Source organism: Microchirus variegatus, assembly GCF_963457635.1.
Source record: "Microchirus variegatus genome assembly, chromosome: 1".
In the NCBI taxonomy this organism is placed as follows: Eukaryota; Metazoa; Chordata; class Actinopteri; order Pleuronectiformes; family Soleidae; genus Microchirus; species Microchirus variegatus.
In genome coordinates, this window is record NC_139802.1 from 1,833,858 (window position 1) to 1,853,282 (window position 19,425).

At 43.8% G+C, this 19,425-nt stretch overlaps 2 protein-coding genes across 2 annotated transcripts in view; one reads left to right on the plus strand and one right to left on the minus strand.

Moving 5' to 3' along the window:
* cicb (capicua transcriptional repressor b) overlaps nucleotides 1-12,657 on the plus strand; it is a gene marked incomplete at its 5' end in the record, with an annotated part of 39,524 nt that extends 26,867 nt beyond the window's left edge. Inside the window, 8 exons of the mRNA XM_083902141.1 lie at nucleotides 1,130-1,320; nucleotides 3,233-3,691; nucleotides 4,536-4,879; nucleotides 6,466-6,623; nucleotides 6,728-6,879; nucleotides 8,320-8,454; nucleotides 8,994-9,170; nucleotides 10,560-12,657. Coding sequence (XP_083758267.1) covers nucleotides 1,130-1,320; nucleotides 3,233-3,691; nucleotides 4,536-4,879; nucleotides 6,466-6,623; nucleotides 6,728-6,879; nucleotides 8,320-8,454; nucleotides 8,994-9,170; nucleotides 10,560-10,849 — 1,906 coding nt within the window. The 3' untranslated portion in view covers nucleotides 10,850-12,657. The remainder of the gene's footprint in view (nucleotides 1-1,129; nucleotides 1,321-3,232; nucleotides 3,692-4,535; nucleotides 4,880-6,465; nucleotides 6,624-6,727; nucleotides 6,880-8,319; nucleotides 8,455-8,993; nucleotides 9,171-10,559) is intronic.
* A 390-nt stretch (nucleotides 12,658-13,047) lies between these two features.
* On the minus strand, nucleotides 13,048-18,974 carry znf526 (zinc finger protein 526). Its single transcript, XM_083892156.1, has 8 exons — nucleotides 18,869-18,974; nucleotides 17,937-18,397; nucleotides 16,918-17,078; nucleotides 16,435-16,530; nucleotides 15,489-16,327; nucleotides 15,258-15,393; nucleotides 13,577-15,166; nucleotides 13,048-13,412 (listed from the first exon to the last, which is right to left on the minus strand). The coding sequence occupies exons 2-8, from the start codon at nucleotides 18,226-18,228 to the stop codon at nucleotides 13,245-13,247; spliced, it is 3,282 nt and encodes a 1,093-aa protein (XP_083748282.1). The 5' UTR covers nucleotides 18,229-18,397; nucleotides 18,869-18,974; the 3' UTR covers nucleotides 13,048-13,244.
* Nucleotides 18,975-19,425: the final 451 nt, after the last annotated feature.

Consider the following 19,425-nt stretch of genomic DNA (forward strand, 5'->3'; position numbering starts at 1 on the left):
AACAACATGAACACAAGTAACCGAGGCTTAAAAACATCCAAAGCAAACAAATAGAAAGCAGCAAAAAGTGGTGTGTAGTTAACGATAAGATATGATAAAAGGGTTTATTCAGGCATATTTTTGAATTGAATAAAAGCAGAATTTAATTGGGCCAATTTGTTAATTCCTTCCTTAAAAAGCTCCAGTTAAAGGTGCCATATGTAAGAATGTGGCCAAAAACAGTTACTACATTCAAATTCAAAATACCGAGGTCTTTTAGGTTTAGTTTTCTGACGTAACTGGCAACCCGTGGTTGCTCGACAGTTGAGACTCTACTGACTGCAATGATTGGTAGACGGCGGTAGGTGGCGCCACATGCCAAAACATGATTTCAAAACATGAACATGATTTGCAGTCTGCAAAATATTTTCTTTTAATGCAAATATTTTGTCTGTACTGTTGTTGTTGGTGAGTTCAGTTTGTTATATGAACATTATTCCTGAGTCTCTGTGACATATTAGGAGGATTTTATGATTTATTACATAATGCACCTTTAAATACATTGAAAAATTTACAATTATACAATAGTATAACACATAATGTGGTTTTTCTTGCAGTTAATGCCACACTCTGGTATTTGTCTGAGTTAGGGTGGCATAAATAACACTAAATAGCAGGAAGTTGGATTGTCCAGTGATCTGGATTCCTCAAAGCACAGTGAGCTAACAATATGAGAAACAAAAACTCAAGCATTTGGTGCAGCTCTATTCTGGATGGGTTAGTCACGCTGCTCGTGGCCCAGGTTGCCTCTGCCTGCTGCCACCCACACTACCTCTCTGCTTCTATAACACAGTCACACACACACACACACGTACAGCAGTAGTCATCCAGCGATGTCCGCTGTGGTGAACACTCGACGCCCAACTGACCCTTCTGTAGTACTTCTCTTTTTATCCTCCTCTTTCTGTCTCATCGTGTCTCTTTTCCCGTTCATTTTTGTCTGCCTCGTTACGGAACTTTTAACATCCTCTGTCACTGCTGCTGCACCTCGACATTTTTCATTACAGATAATATCATTGTCTATTTCCTTTTGTCTCTTCTTCTTCGTTTTTCTTTCACTCCTTTAACCATCTCTTCTGCTCCTGTTCAGGATCACTTATGTCCAGTCCACTCCGGGGGTCCCATCCACTCTGCCTCTGGTCTCCACGACAACAGGCTCTTCTCCCTCCCAGCAAGCTTTGCCTGTGCCTGGATCTGCATATGTTCCCTCACCCCTAGCAACAGTTGGGTTTACAGCTATTGCACCACCTGGGCAGACACTGGTGCAGCCACTGATTGCAGGTCAGCAATGGAAAGATGATTTCATGTTTTCTCTTCTATGCTGATTTTGTACTTTTTTTTTTACATGAAAGAGTCGACACAGATCAAGATAATCGACATCATAAGGGTCAAACGTGATGTTTATACTAAAACAGTGTGTGCATAACCCATCAATTACCTATCATAGAACATACATTTGTATTATTATTACTTTATCAAATGAGTATTTAAACAAGCAGCTTTCAGAGGAAACTATTTTATACCTTAAATTAACTCATACATAAATATATAAAACATGTATAACGTGTTTGTTTCCACTGTGGCTATAAAATTTGATGATTCAACCCTGTTTTGACCAAATCCTCAGTAGTCGATAGGTGACATTACATTTTCTTCGCTGTTTCTGACAGTAATTGATGTGGTTTTGCGATTTACTTTTTTTTAAAGTTAAGCTGCATTTCAATATTCACTGTAGAATAGATTGATAAGATAAGAGAGTCCTTTAATCGTCCCACAGTGGGGACGTTTACAGCGTTACCGTAACAGCAAGACAGTAAAGATAAGGATGATAAATAATAGCCATGCATTAACAAGAAAAGTACAATATTAAAAGATCTTAACACTGTAATGATGAAGTAATTATGGACATTACTTCATGGAAACATTACCCCATGACACAAAATAGTTTTTAATTAATTAATTAATTTTCAATATAACTGCTGAATGGTCCTTACGACGATATGAAATGAACATGTGAATTTATCAATTACAGCATGCATCTATGAACCCAAATAAACATGAAGTTAATGGTTATAAGTTAAGATGGGGGTGGCAGAAGAATTACAAGAATGCAAAAAGAAAAGGAGAAAAAATATTTCATACTGTTCTTGCAGTTCTGCATTTTTTTGTTGATTTTGATTTGAAAACGAGTGCTTGTTCAGCCCCACTTCACAAGAAAAACCCTGTACCTGCAGCTGGCAAAAGACTGAGATCAGTCATTTTTTAGTGGTGTCACATAAATAGTTGTCATTCATTTAAATTACCGAGCACCTCAAAAGAAAGTGTTATCAAGCATCTGCTTTTCGTTTTACTTCTCGTGGCGGTGCTTTCCAGATGGGAGCTAAAAAAAAAAAGAGCTGAGAAGAAAAGCTTAATGAACACTGAATGAATGCGGCACTCGGCAACAGGCTCACAGTTAAGAACGAGCCCCAGTCCTGATAATGAGACAGGACGGCGCACTGTGTCACACGATGTGTGAATAAAGACGACGACATCACGTCAGCGCTAACGTGCGAGAGAAACTTTTCTGTTTTTCGTCCCTCGGCTGAAGCGGCGGACACGAGAACAACGTCCAGAGAGGACGCGTAGGAGCGATTAATATTAAAGAGCATCGGCACATGCTAGAGGAGACAATTTATCATTTTAATTGGACGCAGTGTTTCAGGGAAAAGCAGATGGCAGCGGTCTTTTTTAAAAAAAGGCACGAAAGACTTGTGCACTGCTGTGTCGTTAAAGTCCACCATTAAGATTTGAAGGATGTGCCTGCAGGCTTTAGCTGGTGCTATCGTCTCAGGTGGGTCACGAGAACATATTTCTATAGACCTTGTTGTTAGTAGTGGCCCAAAATTGGGAGAAAACAAATGTTATTTGTTAGTGTTTGGCAGTACGGAAGAAACATGTACGTATATTTATTCAGTGTGTTACCCCCATATGTGTTAAATTAAATTAAAAAAAGACTGTTTTCCCGCTTGGCCGCTCTCTCTTCTTTATCTAGGTCAACCACAGCAAATAGTTAGTAAATCCTTTACAATGTTTGAATGCCTGTTAATCATATATTGGGTTATTTATTCATTTGAAAATGTTATGTATTATCTCTGTCGGTGTGAAATAAAAACAATCTTTTTGCCTCTGTGCCCCTTTCTGCTTCATCCAGGTCAGCCACCGCTCCTGGCCACAGCTCAGTCTCCACAGCCCTCCACGTCGGGCCCCGTCTCGGGTTCTGGGGGCCAGATAGTCACTGCCATCTACCCCCCTTCGCCCAGCGTCACCATGGCAACGGGGGTGGTCTCCATGACAGCAGTGCCCCCCAGCGTGGTCTATTCCGTCGCCAACCCTTCCGGCTTGTCCCCTCACATCCTGCCCAAGCACACGGCGACGTCCGCTACCATCACGCACACACACCCGGAGAGACAGGCGGACAGACACCTGCCTCTGGACAGAGCTGCAGAGCGACAGGCTGACAGGCAGACGGAGCTGCTGACACATGTGGACAGACAGCTTGAGAGGCAGATGCAAACCTCTGGCAGTAGCAGCTCAGTGGCACCTCCCAGTGGCTCAGCGGTGTCCATGAGGCCTTGCAGTCCTTCAATTCAAATCCAAACGCCTGGTACAGGTATATATATATTTTTTTTTTTTTTGTTGTTGTTGTTGTTAAATAGGGATGGGGGGAAAAATCGATTCACATAGGAATCGAGATTCTAATCATCCACGATTCTGAATCGATTCATAAACTTCAGAAATGGATTGTGGTTGAAAAACCACACAAAACACCAGTTTGTGTTATTTGTGTACAGTTTATTTTTGTAACTTCTGGGAGAAAAAGGCAGCTAGTCTATGCTTTTATTTATGGAAGTTATTTTTTTCTACAGTAAGTAAGTTTTTATTTGTTTTGAATGAATAAATGTTAACTTTTGTCTAAGTTAAAGGTGCATTATGTAATAAATCATAAAATCCTCCTAATATGTCACAGAGACTCAGGAATAATGTTCATATAACAAACTGAACTCACCAACAACAACAGTACAGACAAAATATTTGCATTAAAAAAAACATTTTGCAGACTGCAAATCATGTTTATGTTTTGAAATCATGTTTTGGCGTCATGTGGCGCCACCTACCGCCGTCTACCAGTCATGGCAGTCAGTAGAGTCTTAGCTGCCGAGCAACCACGGGTTGCCAGTTAGGTCAGAAAAGGAAACCTAAAAGACGTCTGTATTTTGAATTTGAATGTAGTAACTGTTTTTGGCCACATTCTTACATATGGCGCCTTTGTGTGATCACATTATCACATTATCTTATGCTAACTGTTCAATTGTTTTGATGCCATAATTTGCCTGAACACACACTATGCGTTGTATCAATTTTTGAATCGAGAATCGTATGAATCGAATAAAATGTGAGACATAATCATAATCAGCAAATGTATTTTATTAATTATATTCATTTCTGTCTTTCAGGCAGCTCACCCAAACTCACCCAGCTTCCAGTCAGGACACCGCAGAAAGTGAAGGCAACGGTGGCTAACATTCCTGTAGGCAGCTATGAAGGAGGGGGGAGGGGGAAAGAGAGGGAGAAGGACAGGGAGAGAGAGCGGGAAAGAGAGCGGGAACGAGAGAGGGAGAGGGAGCAAGAGGCTGCAGCCAACAGTCACTTCTCCTTCGACACTGAGCCGGCGGGGCAGACGGGTTCTCCGTCAACACACGCTGCTGATGAGCCGCCGTCCTCCGACAGAGCCATGGAGGGCTCCGGTGCAGTGGACCACACCGACACACGGATCAGGGAAAGCACAACCACCAAAGATGTGAGCGGAACATCACGCACACGCACTCGGAAACATCCACCTGGTTGTTTTTGACAAATACTTATCTGCGACTTGGTATACGATACATACAGTCTAAGTAAATGATGGAAAATGTGTCACTAACACTAACCACCTTGCTAAATTTGAAGGATAAAAGTGTTTTTACAAAAAAATTAGGATTGAAATCGTATAAAATTCAGCAACTTTTTCCAATCTAAAATGCTATGAGCATGTCCACTGAGGGATTTCTGTTCTCTCTGCCCAGTGCGCGCACACACACACACACACACATTCTTGTACTTGCTGCATACTGAGGACCAGCATTTCCACTTTATAAATCAACACAACTACAAATATCTACTTCAGGAATGACGTATACAAAGAACTACTGGTTGCAGTACCATAAAATGTCTGCAGGTGGAGCCCCAGAGCAAAAAGGGCTGGAAAAAGGTTTTTTGTTTTTTGTTTTTTTTTTGTCCAAAATTTGACAAAAACGTCATACTATACAATATCGTCCAAAATTTGAAAACATTTTTTTACCCAAAATGTTTGGTCCAAAATTAGTATGTCGTCCAAAATTTGAAAAAAAAATTACCAAAAATTTGACAAAAAAGTCATGCTATACTATATTGTCCAAAGTTTGAAAAAAAAAAAAGGTTACCCAAAATTTGACAAAAAAGTCACACTATACTATATTGTCCAAAATTGGATTTTTTTTGGTTGAAAAATTGAGTATAGCATGTTATAGCAACCTAAGGAAGTGATTTGAAGTGAGGACCGGCCAAAATGTCCTCACTCCGTAAAAAAGACCTCACTTTGTTGGTTAAAAACCCTCACTGGTCCTCAGTATGCCGCAACTACAAGAACACACAAACACATAGTTACACAGTTATAAAGTAACTAAGTACAATACTTGAGTCAATACGTACTCAAGTAAAATACAAAATCCTGGTTTTAAATTGTACTTAAAAAATACAAAATACACACAAAAAAAGTATTCAATACAGTAACTTGAGTAAATGTATATCGTTACTTTCCACCTCTGCTAACATAGAAGCAACATTTTCACCATTTTGGTCACATTTTTAAGACACTGTACACAAACAGTAGCTACAGTCCTGCTCTCCGTCTCCGTCAGTGTCACCTGCAGCCTCACAGCACCAGTCTGCTTCTTCTTTACTTCTTCATTTTCACATTTTTAGGTGTTTTAGTTAACATGTCAGAGGTTAATGCAGGTTTTTTTTATGGAAGTAAGACACTTTTGGGACAAAGACGTCTCAGATAGCTAACAAACCAAAGGGTTAGGAGGGCAGGAGTATAGGAAGTGCAGTTACTCCCAAGTGAATGGGTAAACGGCTGATAAAGCAAAGTGAGGGTTTGTATATCGTTACAGCGTTTAAGGAGGAGTTATGCTAACTATGTGCGTCATTGAGCAATAGTTTTTATCTCAAAAGGGAAGACGGTTCTTTACCGTTACAACACAGTTGTCATATTTTCACGTTCTCTGCCACTATTTTCTAACACTTAGAAAGAGGAGAAACTCTGCGTTTGCTTTACAAACTCTTTAACTGTATCTTTCCCTGCAGTCTGGATGGAAGGAGTCGCTCCCCTCCTCTCCTCACCCTCCTCCGTCAGCCGCAGACCCCGCGCTGCCTCCTCCACAGACCGACAAAGACGCTCCCGCTCCCAAAAAGGTCAAAGCCCGTCCACCGCCTCTGAAGAAGACTTTTGACTCTGTGGACAAGTGAGTTAACACCTTTGTGATTCTTCGACCGTGAAGTCGCAGGAACGATTGGCGGAGAGTGTGTATATATACTGGATGTGTGTGTGTGTGTGTTGGTCTGGCAGGGTGCTGTCGGAGGTGTATTTCGAGGAGCGATTCGCCGAGCTGCCAGAGTTTCGGCCAGAGGAGGTTTTGCCTTCACCCACCCTGCAGAGTCTGGCCACTTCCCCTCGCGCCATTTTGGGCAGCTATCGCCGCAAGAGGAAGAACTCCACAGGTTTGACTCACAACGTTATTGTTATTATTATTAATAGCAGAGCGTTTGCAGGAGGAATTTCAACCCAAATATCAGCAGAGTCAAACAAAACTGACTGCTAGTACAGTGGTTTACCAGAGTACGTACCTGTTACTTTGAGCCTTTTCCTGCATTTTAGTGAAACTGTTGTTTATAATCTTTTGTTTGTGAATGTGTTGGTGACACCTGACAGCATTGCATCTCCATGTTTTTGTATTCAGGGTTCATGAAAAACCTGGAAAGGTTTTGGAAATTGAAAATGCATTTTCTAGGTCCTTGAAAAGTCCATGAAAAACAACATTTCCTGTAAAGTTTTGGAAAAGTCATGGAAATATTGCATGGGTAATATTTTGGAATGCGTAAAACATAAATAAAATGATGTAATGTGCGATTAAAATTTAAATTGACACAACAAGAAACAAGCAGATCACTGGCGCCGTGCTCAGCGACCCTCCAGTCCTCACATGGATTTTTGAGATGCTCTATTCGACGACAAAATGCCAGGAAAGTGTAGTTTCAACGAGTGTGATGTGATTTAACTGCGTTTATGCAAATAAGGCGTACGGAGACGATCATTCAGTCCTGGCGTGTGGGTTTCGCCGGCTAACACACAAAAGCTAACGGAGAAGCTAAAAACAACACATCCAGGGGCGTTTTCTTACTCTGAGGTAAAAAAAAAAAAAAGGAGCAGCCTATAAGGGACAACAATTCACATGCAAGCGATGCCACACGGTGGCTGCAAGTGTATACTGCAGGCGTGAACTATAACGTGAACAACAACAAAAGTCCTTACAGAATACACCCACTTCCTCTCTTTTAACCATTACTTTTTACCATTACTACTAAAGCATTACTCAAATAAGAATTCATATCAATCAAAGTATGAAAGGAAGTTTACAACAGAGCGGCTTTTTAAGGAGAGCTTTAAACTTTGGCTGCTGAAAGACGCAGACCACGGACGTGCAAAATGCTGATAATGAAAGACGTGTCGCGACAAACTGCATGTGTGTTTTTTTTATTTGACGAAAGTCTTAACAAAGATTTGCAGTCAAAACAAACGGACATTCATGTAAAGACTGTGGGATGGCACCGATTTTCGGTCTTGGAAAGTCAATGAAAGGTTATGGAAAACTATTGCTAAAAGAGTGTACGAGCCCTGTGTATTATTATATCTTCTTTTGTGAAGCTTAGATGGAAGAGTCTCCACAATTCTTAAATTCTTCACAATGTGACTGTTGTTTTCTTACTTTTAGGGCAGTTGATTCTTAAAGATCAATCTGTGATCTGTGTGTGTGTAGTTGCAGTCATTTCCTCTACACGTGTAACTCTAACGCTTCAGGGAAACTGAGTGTAACCTACAGTGACCACAGTTGTAATTTATAGCCTTTGGGGATTTAAGTTTGTTTCCTCTGTTTCCTCTAGATTTGGACTCGGCCACCGACGATCAAGTCTCCCCTAAAAGAAAGAGCCGGCGGCGCTCGAGCTGCAGCTCCGAGCCCAACACGCCCAAAAGTGCTGCTAAGTGCGAGGGAGACATTTTCACCTTCGACAGAGCAGGTAATGCACAATTTGTCTAATGGCAGCAAACATCGGGGGGGTTTAGTTTGAGTTTGAAATTTAAAGGGTTAGAGTTAGTTAGAGTTATTTCTACTCCCTTGTTCAGTAAGAACACCAAGTCGTCTCGGTTCGTATATAGAAGAAGCTTTTAAATAGGGTTTGGAGTGAATATTTGATTATTCATTTATTCAAGTGACTATTCATAATGATATAAAAAACTGTAAAATGTTTGCATTGATTAAAAAATGTCTTTCCACAATAATAAACGGTGCATCACTCTATCTACGTGTGTTTGTAGAAGTGATGAAATATAAGCGGTTTCTTGAATATGCAAATATTGGATAGCATTTTTGCTTTCAATGTACAATGTTTTATTAAACTGATGTAAAGGAATAGTTTGAATTAACTCTAGGATGAAATAGGAACGTACAGAAATGTTTTCCCACTGCTTTGTTTTTAACTGGAGCCTTTTTCTTGTGTACTACACGTGTGTTTAATGAAGGCTAATAAACATAAATGATGCTCATTTTTGCACCCAGATTCCAGAGGTCTCAACCACTCCACCTATTTATCTCCACACCCAGCCACGGACGGAGAAGACATCCTGGCAGAGCTGGAGTTTGATAAGGTGCCGTACTCTTCCCTGCGGCGAACGCTGGACCAGAGGAGAGCACTGGTCATGCAGCTGTTCCAGGAGCAGGGCTTCTTTCCCTCAGGTAAAGCAAACGCTCTGTCACACACACACACACACACACACATAATTAACTCAAGTTTTTAAGGCTACGTTTGCATGATGACGGTCTGAACAGAAAACGCAAAAGAGGCATCGAGTCTTCACTTTTTATTCCGCGTTTAGACGAGCGTTTTCGGGAGGAAATCTGCCTGTTTTCTTACGGTGACACAAAAGTGTGTGGAAACGATTGGATATGCATGCCAGGCGGCTAGGCGGTGCTGTGATCTGAGCGCATGCGTGGAATCTTTCTCCTTCTCTTATCTGTGCCGCGAAAAACCAAAACACGGCTACCGCCGGTAATAAGAAGAATATCGTCTGGTCAGACAAAGAAGTGGAATTATTGCTTCAGGTTACACTAGAGCTGCCAGAACAGCTTGAAGGTCCGACGCATGGTAAAAATGTCCGACATGTTTGTTTATTTCCCTGTACCGGCGCATGTAAGTGATGTAAACGCGTACGTGACGTGAGCAGATCTGACCGGAGTTTTGCGTCTTGGCAGTGTAGACGGAAACGTGCGTCTTCAACTTTTCAGATTTTTGCGTTTTAAGCCCCCAAAAAATGCCGTCACCGTCTAAACCAGGTGTCTCAAACTAGCGGCCCGGGGGCCACATGCGGCCCCCCAATCGATTACATGCCATCCCCCACTTAATATCATGTAATAATGAAAACATGGACCACGACCACACAGTGTGTAGCTGAGAGGTGATACAATAAAAAATCTGTTGATATATGTTTATTATAACAGTAATAATAAAACATTCGGTCATAATTATCCCATTATTAAATGTTTCATATACAACATTCAATTACATATATAAATACACTTGTTAGGGCCATGAATGGCAGTGGCTGATACGGGTCCTGGTACGGATTTTAATTACAGTTGTCCACACTATTATTTATGTTTTTAAAATAAATGGATCTTATTGATATTAATACATTAATTTTGCATCATAAATAGTATTATTAAGTATACGTGTGATATCATGATGCAGTATTGTGAACAGTTGAACTTCTTGTTCATTAGACCGGCCCCCTCACGACCACAATAGATGCACACTGGTCCTCGGTCGTTTGAGTTTGACACCCCTGGTCTAAAGGAAAGACACTTCTGATGAGATATTTTGTAGTTTTTAACCCGCAAAGCGTCCTCGTGTAAATGGGGCCTAAGTCTGAAGAGTCGCGATTTGATTTAAATGGGAACATCAAAATTGACAACATGTTCCATTTAAGAACTGAAACTAGTAAATGAGACATGAACTCCTTAGAAAACTGTTAACTACCATTAAAAAAAAAAAAAAAAAGTTCATAAGCTCATTTCCCCATAGACTTCCATTCATGTATTCATTTATTTTCTTAATATTGTTTTCAGCTCAGGCCACCGCAGCCTTCCAGACGAGGTACTCGGACATTTTTCCCACTAAGGTGTGTCTTCAGCTGAAGATCAGGGAGGTCCGACAGAAGATCATGCAGACGGCTACTCCTTCTGATGCCTCTGGTTTAGGCAACTCTGACTCGGCCGGCTCCCTCGCCGGACCGTCTGGCTCCCAGTCAGGGGACGGATCGGGCAGAGGAGGTGGAGACCTGCAGGATGAGGACGTAGAGCAGGGCGCAGAAGTGAGCCCGGAGGATCCTCGTGACTCTCAGGACTCTTGCAGATGAGGGACGGTGAAACGTTCAGAGTGACCAATCGGCGACTGTTTGCCGTCGCACATTTCCATCCTCGCACGCTTCGACGCTTCCTTTTAAATCCACTTTCTTTGCTCTCCACTGGTCACACGCTCATTTCTTTCTGTCCTTGGCAGCCAAGACTTTTGATTGAGAGACATTTGGATGCAACGACGTTGGGACTTGGAACATTTCTTTTTAAAGTGCGACTCTCATACCAAAAAAAAAAAAAAAAAGGAAGTGAAAAACGGTGGCACAAAAAGCACGGCATACCGCGACACGTGCACACATCCCTAGAAACTCCCTTAAATCCCACACTTGAATTAGCACTCTGTATTAACATACGTGGAGGAGGCTCCCATTGATGCCAGCGAAAGAAGGACCATTGTGTACAGCTGCACTCATCCTCCTCGAAGAAGAAAAGGTTCTCGTTTTGGACAGAAATCTTGCTTGACCGATTCTGAGAGGGTGAAAAAGTCTGTTTTAAAATGTTTTAAGATTTGTTTTTAAAGGGTTTAGAGGAGCATCTGCTCGGCCTGTATATGTAGACTTTAACGAAAAGCTCGTGTCTTGTCTCTGCTGACATTGGGAGGGCTGGGCCCTCGACAGCAGGACGAACCGATTAATTTGACGAGAGCACTCTGTTGCTGTGGACCTGTGAAGATCTTTATTCTCCGTTTTACTGCTCACTTGTGGACCTTTTCAGGGGAGGTTGACCAGCCCAGGGGGTGACTGGAAACACAGACTGAAATGTTACTGAACTTTTTGGCATTGCCATCATTCCTGCAGTTACCTGTCTGGCCAAGTCCCCCCCCCCCCCTCCCCCTTTTCTCACAACTGACCCCAGCACATGCCAGTAGGTAGAAAAGAAAACATTCCTGTGCCTCTCATTCGCTAACCCATAAAAGGAAGGAGGTGGGTCAGAGTCGACGGGCACATCCTGGCTCTTACTTGTAAGTCGGGCTGTTACAGCCTTAAATCCTCTATTGCCAAGCAGTTTTATTAACTTTAAAAAAAACATTTTTGATTTGTATTTAACATGGTCATATTCAGTTTGTTGTTGTATTATTCTTATGGTTATTGTTATCACTCTTCTTATCATTGCAGTGAATCCTGGTTTTTGATTTTTTATCTCACTCCTGACGGATGTTTTCTTCAGTTCTGCCAGTTGTTGATTTCCTGTATCGGTTTTCTTGAAATAACCGCGCAGGCAGGTGAAAGACGCTTTCTCCACACACCTGCTCAGTTCCTCCATTGTAGTCTTCCCTCGACTGTCCTCTCACATTAGCAAGGACCTGTGGTGCGTTTGTTTTTACGGTTCATTTTAAAGAGGAAGACGTGAACCGTTATATTCTTTCAGCAGTAATAAGTCGTACATTTTTAGAAGCATCGTACGCCTCTCTGTCCCTCGCTATATTTGACTCTATAGCCTCAACACTTGTACATCTCCTTCCTCGACCTCTTCCCTTCCCTCCTTCCTCCCTTTGTCACTTTATTGCTCTCTCCAGACCTCCTTTTTGGACGGGAGGAGAGAAAACTGCAAGGAGGGTAACTAATCAAGAGAGCTGGTAGGATAAAAAATAAATAAATACTGGTTGTGTCTTTGTGCAAGACTTGGTTGTGCTGTAAATAATTACTGTAGAGTCTGTAGACTCATTATATTATTGATACGGAACATACGTTGACTTTTAAGATGCCCATTACCGAAGGTAAAAACACATGAAATGAAAAAAACATCAATAAATATGGCAATTCATGTTTTTGTGTTATACTCCTTGTTTTGCTGTTCCAGTATGCAGGCAGTGGGGGGGATTTATAAAAAATAATTTAAGGTTTGTATGTGTATCTTTCAGTATGCAAATAAAATAGGTGTTCAATTAAAGTGATTCTATTGCTGGAAATGTGAAAACATGAGTTTTCCTTAAATAGACGGTGAAAGTGGAGGAGGTTCAGGTTTTTCCCGATTGGACGAGTGCAAATGTTGATCTGGAAAAAACATTTATTGATTTCACTTATTTACAACTGAATACATTACTTCTGACAAATGATCCAACTTTTGGACAAAAGAAAAATCATAAAATACAATAATACAAATGTCAGGAGGCACAACCTATGGTCCTTTTTCATAATGAACAACACTGATCCCTCCATCAGCTCGAGGGAGGTAAATATGCTTTGGTGTGTTTGCCAAACTCCTCAATCATTGCATTTTATCATTTCATCATTCTTCCAGTAAATTACTACTCAAAATTGAATCCCGAGTATTGAATTCTCAACCTCACAGTATAACATTGGTCTTGGTTTACGTCTGTACGATTAAGTACCGGACACGTCGGTTCACCAAATAGCTTTAAGGATTAATTCAAGTGTTTCTGACTGGTGCTCGTCCTCAGTGGAGCTGCAGTCCATCCACAGCGACCGTTTCCATGGCCAGGCCGTTCTCTAAAGCTGTGTGATAGATCTCCAAGGCCTGCTCCAGAGGTAGCTCTCCACCCTCGCATGTCTCAATGATGGCGATGGTCTCCCCAAACTCATTACACATGATGGTAGGAGTGCCCTAAGCAGAAGAGGAGGAAACCAAACTCAGGATGAACAGGTAACCAACTTACAGATGCTGATTAAATATCAACCTCTTGCTCACAATATGCGTTAGTTTAATTATGCACAAGATATGACTTGTTTATCAAAATGACATTTTCCTTATTTTGGTGACAAATCAATTCTGACCTGCTGAAGATCTGAGGCTTGGATCTGGATGATCTGCGGCTGCCTGCTGGCTAATTCCACGGCTGATGCATCCACCACCGTCGCAGCAGAGCTGGTCTCCATGGCAACTTGAGCAGCGGCCTCCTTATCCAGCTTCTGCTGCCTGACGTGGGTCTTCTTGTGGTTCCTCAGGTTGGAGAAGGTCTTGAAGGCTTTGCCACACAGTGGACAAACGTGCGGCCGTTCGCCCGTGTGAGTTCGGCGGTGTTCGGCGAGGTGCATGCTCTGGATGAAACCCTTGCCACACACTTCGCAGCGAAACGGCCGCTCCCCCGAGTGTGTGCGCAGGTGCTCTCGCAGGTGCGTGTTTTGGCGAAAGCGCTTGCCACACACCTGGCAGGGAAACGGGCGTTCGCCAGTGTGGACTCGCAGGTGAAGGGCAACTCCAGAAGAAGACACAAACTGTTTTCCACAGACGGGGCACTTGTGGGCTTTAGGTCTCTTCCCCTTGCCTAAGGCAAAGTGGCTCAGTCTGTGAAGTCGCAGATTGGCAAGAGAGTTGAGCTTCTTCCCACAAATGTTACAATCCAGGCCCCCCCGCAAGAGACTGGTTGAGTCTCCTGACTCCGTCTCTCGTGTGGTGGAGGTGGAGGGCTCCGAGGTCAGGTCTCTGCCCAGCTGAGCTTGGTTGTTGCTTTCTTTGGTGCCCACTTCTGTCCCTGCAGCAGCCTGCACCAGGTTCAGGTGCTCCTCCAGACAATGGTTGTCTCGTTGCCTCCTGCTCAGGAAGCCAGCAGTACAGTGAGGACAGGTGAAGGGGGCTGGAGACCCCGGGTGCTGCGTGTAGCGATGCGCTGCTAACTTGGTGGACCAGCGGAAAGTGGCGGGGCAGTCGGGGCAGCACAGAGTCACGGCGTTTGAGTGCAGCAAGCTGTGCTGACGGAGGTTGGAGGACTGAGAGAAGGTGCGGTGGCAGACGTCGCAGCGGTACGGGCGAACACCGGAGTGGATGAGGTTGTGTCTCAATAAATTGGCTAGAGACGAGAACGTTTTGCCGCAGTCAGAACACTGAAAGGGCCTCTCGCCGGTGTGTGTTCGTATGTGGTTGCGCATGTGCATCTGCTTCTTAAAGGACTTGCCACAGATCTCACAGCTGCGCTCGGGGACGTGGGACTTGCGTTGATGTTGAACTAACAGCACCTCGGAGGCAAAGGTCTCATTGCACGCACGACATGAAAATGGCTCCTTCTGTGATGATGCAGCCTCTGTTGAGACTGTGGAGGTCGACGTGGCTCCTGCATCGGTGTCATTCACTGGAACCGAGTCTGCAGCTAAAGCAGAGTTGGTGGCTTCCTCCACCTGCTCGGGGTCATCGGTTTCATCCTCGAGTATCACAGACACCTCCTTATCGTCCTCCTCCCCCTGCGTCTCTGCCTCGCCTCCTTTTCCTCGATCCTGAGGCACTCGGGATTGTATTGGATCGTCTCCCAGTTTTTCCATCTCTTCCTCTGTGAGAGGTGCCATCATGTCGCTGTAGTCCCTCTTTTCTCTTGCTCGCTGCAGGATGGTAAGGGCAGAAAGAGATGCTCTCCTTGGAGCCGAGTCCTAGATAATACAACAAACGTACGTTACATACAAATGTCTCACTATCATTGGAGTGTGGATGTTATAATGTTGTGTTTTCTTATTGTACTACCATAGAGGCAGCAGCGTGTTCTCCGAATGTGTCACGGTTGAGGTGAGTGCGACGGTGGTAGAGGTACTTGGTCATGTTGGTGAAGGTTTTATTGCAGAACTGACACTTGTGAAGGGGGTCTGCAGTGTGGGACTTCCTGCAAGAAGTCGAAAAGGAAAAGATACAACAAATATAAGACGAGTCAAAGGGCCGTGCCCAGAAAGGATGCTGTGCTGCCTCCGATCCTCTTACCTGTGCATGATCAGAGTCATCTCAGTGGTGTAGCCGTTGCCACAGTCTACACACAAGTACCTGGCCACACCAGAGTGTGTGCGCAGGTGCGTCTGCAGCGACGTTACTTTCTTGAATATTTTGCCACATTCGGGGCATTCATACGTGCCCTGCTCGTGCACACGTTTGTGAGCAGCCAGTCGGTTGACTGAATTGAAGGTGCGGTTGCAGAGGCCACATTGTTGAGGCCTGGCCCACACCGTTTCTTTCTTTTCCGCTACTCGAACTTTTGTGTCCTCCACTTTCTCGGTCGCCGCCTCCTCCCTCGCTCGCCCTTCCTCGAAGCCACTCATGACCCCGGACTCTCCGCTCTCCTTGTCCTGGCACAGAAAGTGCTCGCCCTGGTGCTGGAGGAAATCCTCGGGCGTCTGGAAGAGAAGTGAGCACTCTGAGCACTCGTAAGGGTGGATGACCACCACCTCTGTCGGTTGCTGCAGCTCCCGGTCAGCGGGGGCCAACCTTAACTCGAGTCTCTGGACGCCATTCTCCAGAACGTCAAGCTTTTCTGGGGCACCTTTGCCGACGGCAGGCGACCGAGGGGGCAACTTGGAGCGGTGCTGATTGGGGGCAGTGGAGTTGTCGGCCAGGACTTGAGCTGTGAGGATCTGCAGGTGCATGGTTGCAGAACCGGGAGTTGCCGTCACAGGAGGCAGCAAGGCAGAGCGGGAGGGAGTGGCAGCTTTAGAGGCGGACTGACGTCTCTGTTGTTGTTTCTGTTGTCGTTTTTGCTGTTTCTGCTGCTGCTGCTGCTGCTGTTGTTGTTGTTGTTGTAGTAGTTGCTGCTGTTGCTGGGCAAGTACCTGGAAAATACGCATAACAATGTACACAGAAGAATGTAAACCTCAAATCAAATCGAAACCTTCAAAAATCTATGCCTCGGTTGTTCAGATTCCACCTGTGCCTGTACCTGTGCCAGTATCTCCCCAGCCTGCTGCTCACTCAACAGATAGTTTGGCACGCTGCTGAGTGGAGTGACGGTGCCATCGGGCTGTAGCACATACTCCTGTAACAATGGAGAAAATAGGTTACCAAGTTAGCATTACTGGAAGCTTGAATCCTTCATTTCTTTCTGAAACACATTTGTGTTGCCTGTTGAAATCCTCTTCTGGATAGCCAGCAATAAATTAAATATAACCTGAAATTACTGGTCATGCTGATCACAGTATAGTAAATGTTATACGCACCAGATGTGTGATTTTTTTTTTTTTTTTTAAATCATGACTTGAAAAGGATTCCAGCAAATAAGAAAAATAGTGTTGTAGAGTCTAATTACAGGCCATTCTTTAATGCAATGCTACAAAATAATGAAACAGTTCAGAAACAGTGCATCGTTTCCACTATCCATACAAAGCTCTGACGGAAGCATTTGTCAACATGGTTGTTTGCTTACTGTGGGCTCTGTGTTACTGTGTGTGCTGCTCCTGTTGTGGGTCCGCCGGTGCTCCAACCACGTCTCAGGTGAGTTGAACAAAGCCAGACAGTCAAGACACTGGTACTGGACCGGTCCTGACAGATGAGCCTCTGACCGGACTTCTCCCGTCTCCAGGATCTCTGGTAAACAGTCATATACACACACACACTGTTAGTGTTGCGTCTTTAACTTGAAATGCAGGAAAATCACAATTTGAAACAACGCAATTAGCAAAGGCTGCACTTTAGGATGCATATGTTACGCAGGCTAATTCACATGTTTAACTTCTTGAGTAGTCATTTCAAATGGTATTTCATGCAGTACACCACCAAAGCTTGACTTAAGAAAAAAGTTCAGCCCTTGGAGCCGTGCAACTGGCAAAATACACTGTATAAGAATGAGTGACTTTAAATGTTGAGAAAGCAGATTGCAACAGCTGAACAACTCCTTCACTGACTCCTCTCTTTCCCAAGAAGGAATGCTGTTCATTTTTCTTTTAGAGTGTATTAAGTGTTCACTTTTAAAAGCAAAACATATGCTCTGACTGGTTTGTTTACATGTGCTTCTGTACAAACACAATGGCACAAATGCCTCCCTATAGCAAAACCCTAAACGTAGATGAGCACTTTAGGGATAATAAAAGTATTCTGATTCTGAATACACTTATATGGATAGTATATTCAGTATCTGACAGTAAACTGGAACTTTAACAGTGTGTACTCTGTGGAAAGATCGCATGAGTCATGTTATGAGTTATGCCTGCATTGTTATTATGTTATTAAATGTTTGGACTAGCGCGCTATCCAGGGTGTTCCCCCGCCTATTGCCCTGTCAGCTGAGATAGGCGCAGCACCGCCCCCCCGCGAGGAGAAAGCGGTAGATGATGGATAGATGGATAGTTCCAGAGAACATCTTCACATACAGCCTGACCACAGTACATGAAGAATAATGCTCTCCCAGTTTGCAATGCTCGCTCAAAACAACCAAATAAATGTCACCTTGTTGCTCCACCTGCATCCCAGCCTCCCTCATGTGCATCTCCTGATGCTGCAGCAGCTCCTCAGGGTTTATGATGAGCGTGCCACACTCCAGACACTGGTAGTGTTGGGTCTGCTCCACAGCCGGGACACCGTGGATGGCCACCTCCATTTCTCCTTCGCCCTCTTGGCCAGTGTGGATCTGCTGGTGGATCAAGACCTCCTCGAGGGTGTTGAAGAGTTGGTGGCACTCGCTGCACATGTACTGGTGCTCCACATAGGCACCGTCCGCCTCCTCCTGTTGCTCCTCCATGCTGGCACTGTTTGTATGCTTTTCTTTATTATACACACTGTAGGTATTTCATGGAGGTGGTGGTTGTGATCAGTGGTGGGGCTGCGGAGTGTTTGTGGTGAAGCTTCACTGTGGAGTCATATGAATGAAGAGTACTTCCTTCATACAGAGGGCCAGTGTGAGAGCATACCTGTCAACAAAAACATGAACATGTAACAGTGTAAGGACCCAAGTAGTACACAAGTTTTTCATTAAAGTATTAATAATGTATGTTTATCTCACATGTTTGGGGTTTTTTAAAATGGTATTTTATGGTAAACGCCGCAGTAGTGTTCAAACATTCTGGAACAATCTTGGGGACAAACATTGCACAGGCGCTAGCTAAACGAAGGCCCCTCCACTGCTAACGACGTGACCACGGCTCAAAGAAAACGGTTGTATCGTTTGACTCGGAACATGTGCTTTTTCTATCTTTGTTCACGGTGCGATGGCATATGGAGAGCTCTTGGCGGCGCTCCCTCCAATATTGCAGACCTGTTTTCTCGACACCGCGGTTTCCTGACAGCGGCAGCCCGGTTCGTCGGGCGGTCCGTCAGGCGGCGCTACACACTTTTAACCGTAGCTCTCCGGCTGCGACGGCGGGCCCTTCTTTCTCCCTTACCTCTCATTTGCTCTCGTTGGACGAGTCCGCGTGTGGTCGCCTCGCTCCAGTGTGTGGCTTGTTTTTTTATTCCCTCGTCGCCGCGGGTGGCACAGATATGAAAAAGGTAAACGGTGTCCATGGGAAATTACATTTCAAGGCATGTAAAATGCGTTTCCCCGCCGAGAGCCTCCATTCTTGTCCCACAAAGCCCCGCCCAATGCGGTAGCTTCACATTTTTGGATTCTGTGATTGGACAGCCTGACTGTCAATCATAACTCGTCATTTGCTGATGGGAATTGTAGTGTTTTCATATAATGCATATTTCCAATTGTCTTCTTCTTAGTATTAGTAGTAGTAGTAGTAGTAGAAGTAGTAGTAGTATGTTTTCCTGTCTGTATATCTTATTGTGGTAATAATAGGTTAAAGTATGATATGTTAATTTTACAAAGCACTACTTACCCCATTACCTAGGCAGTATGTAAGTGTTATTCTACATATACATATATGATATGCTTTATTATTATTATTATTATCTTGTTTTTATTTGGTTATTTTATTTTATACATTTTTGTGCT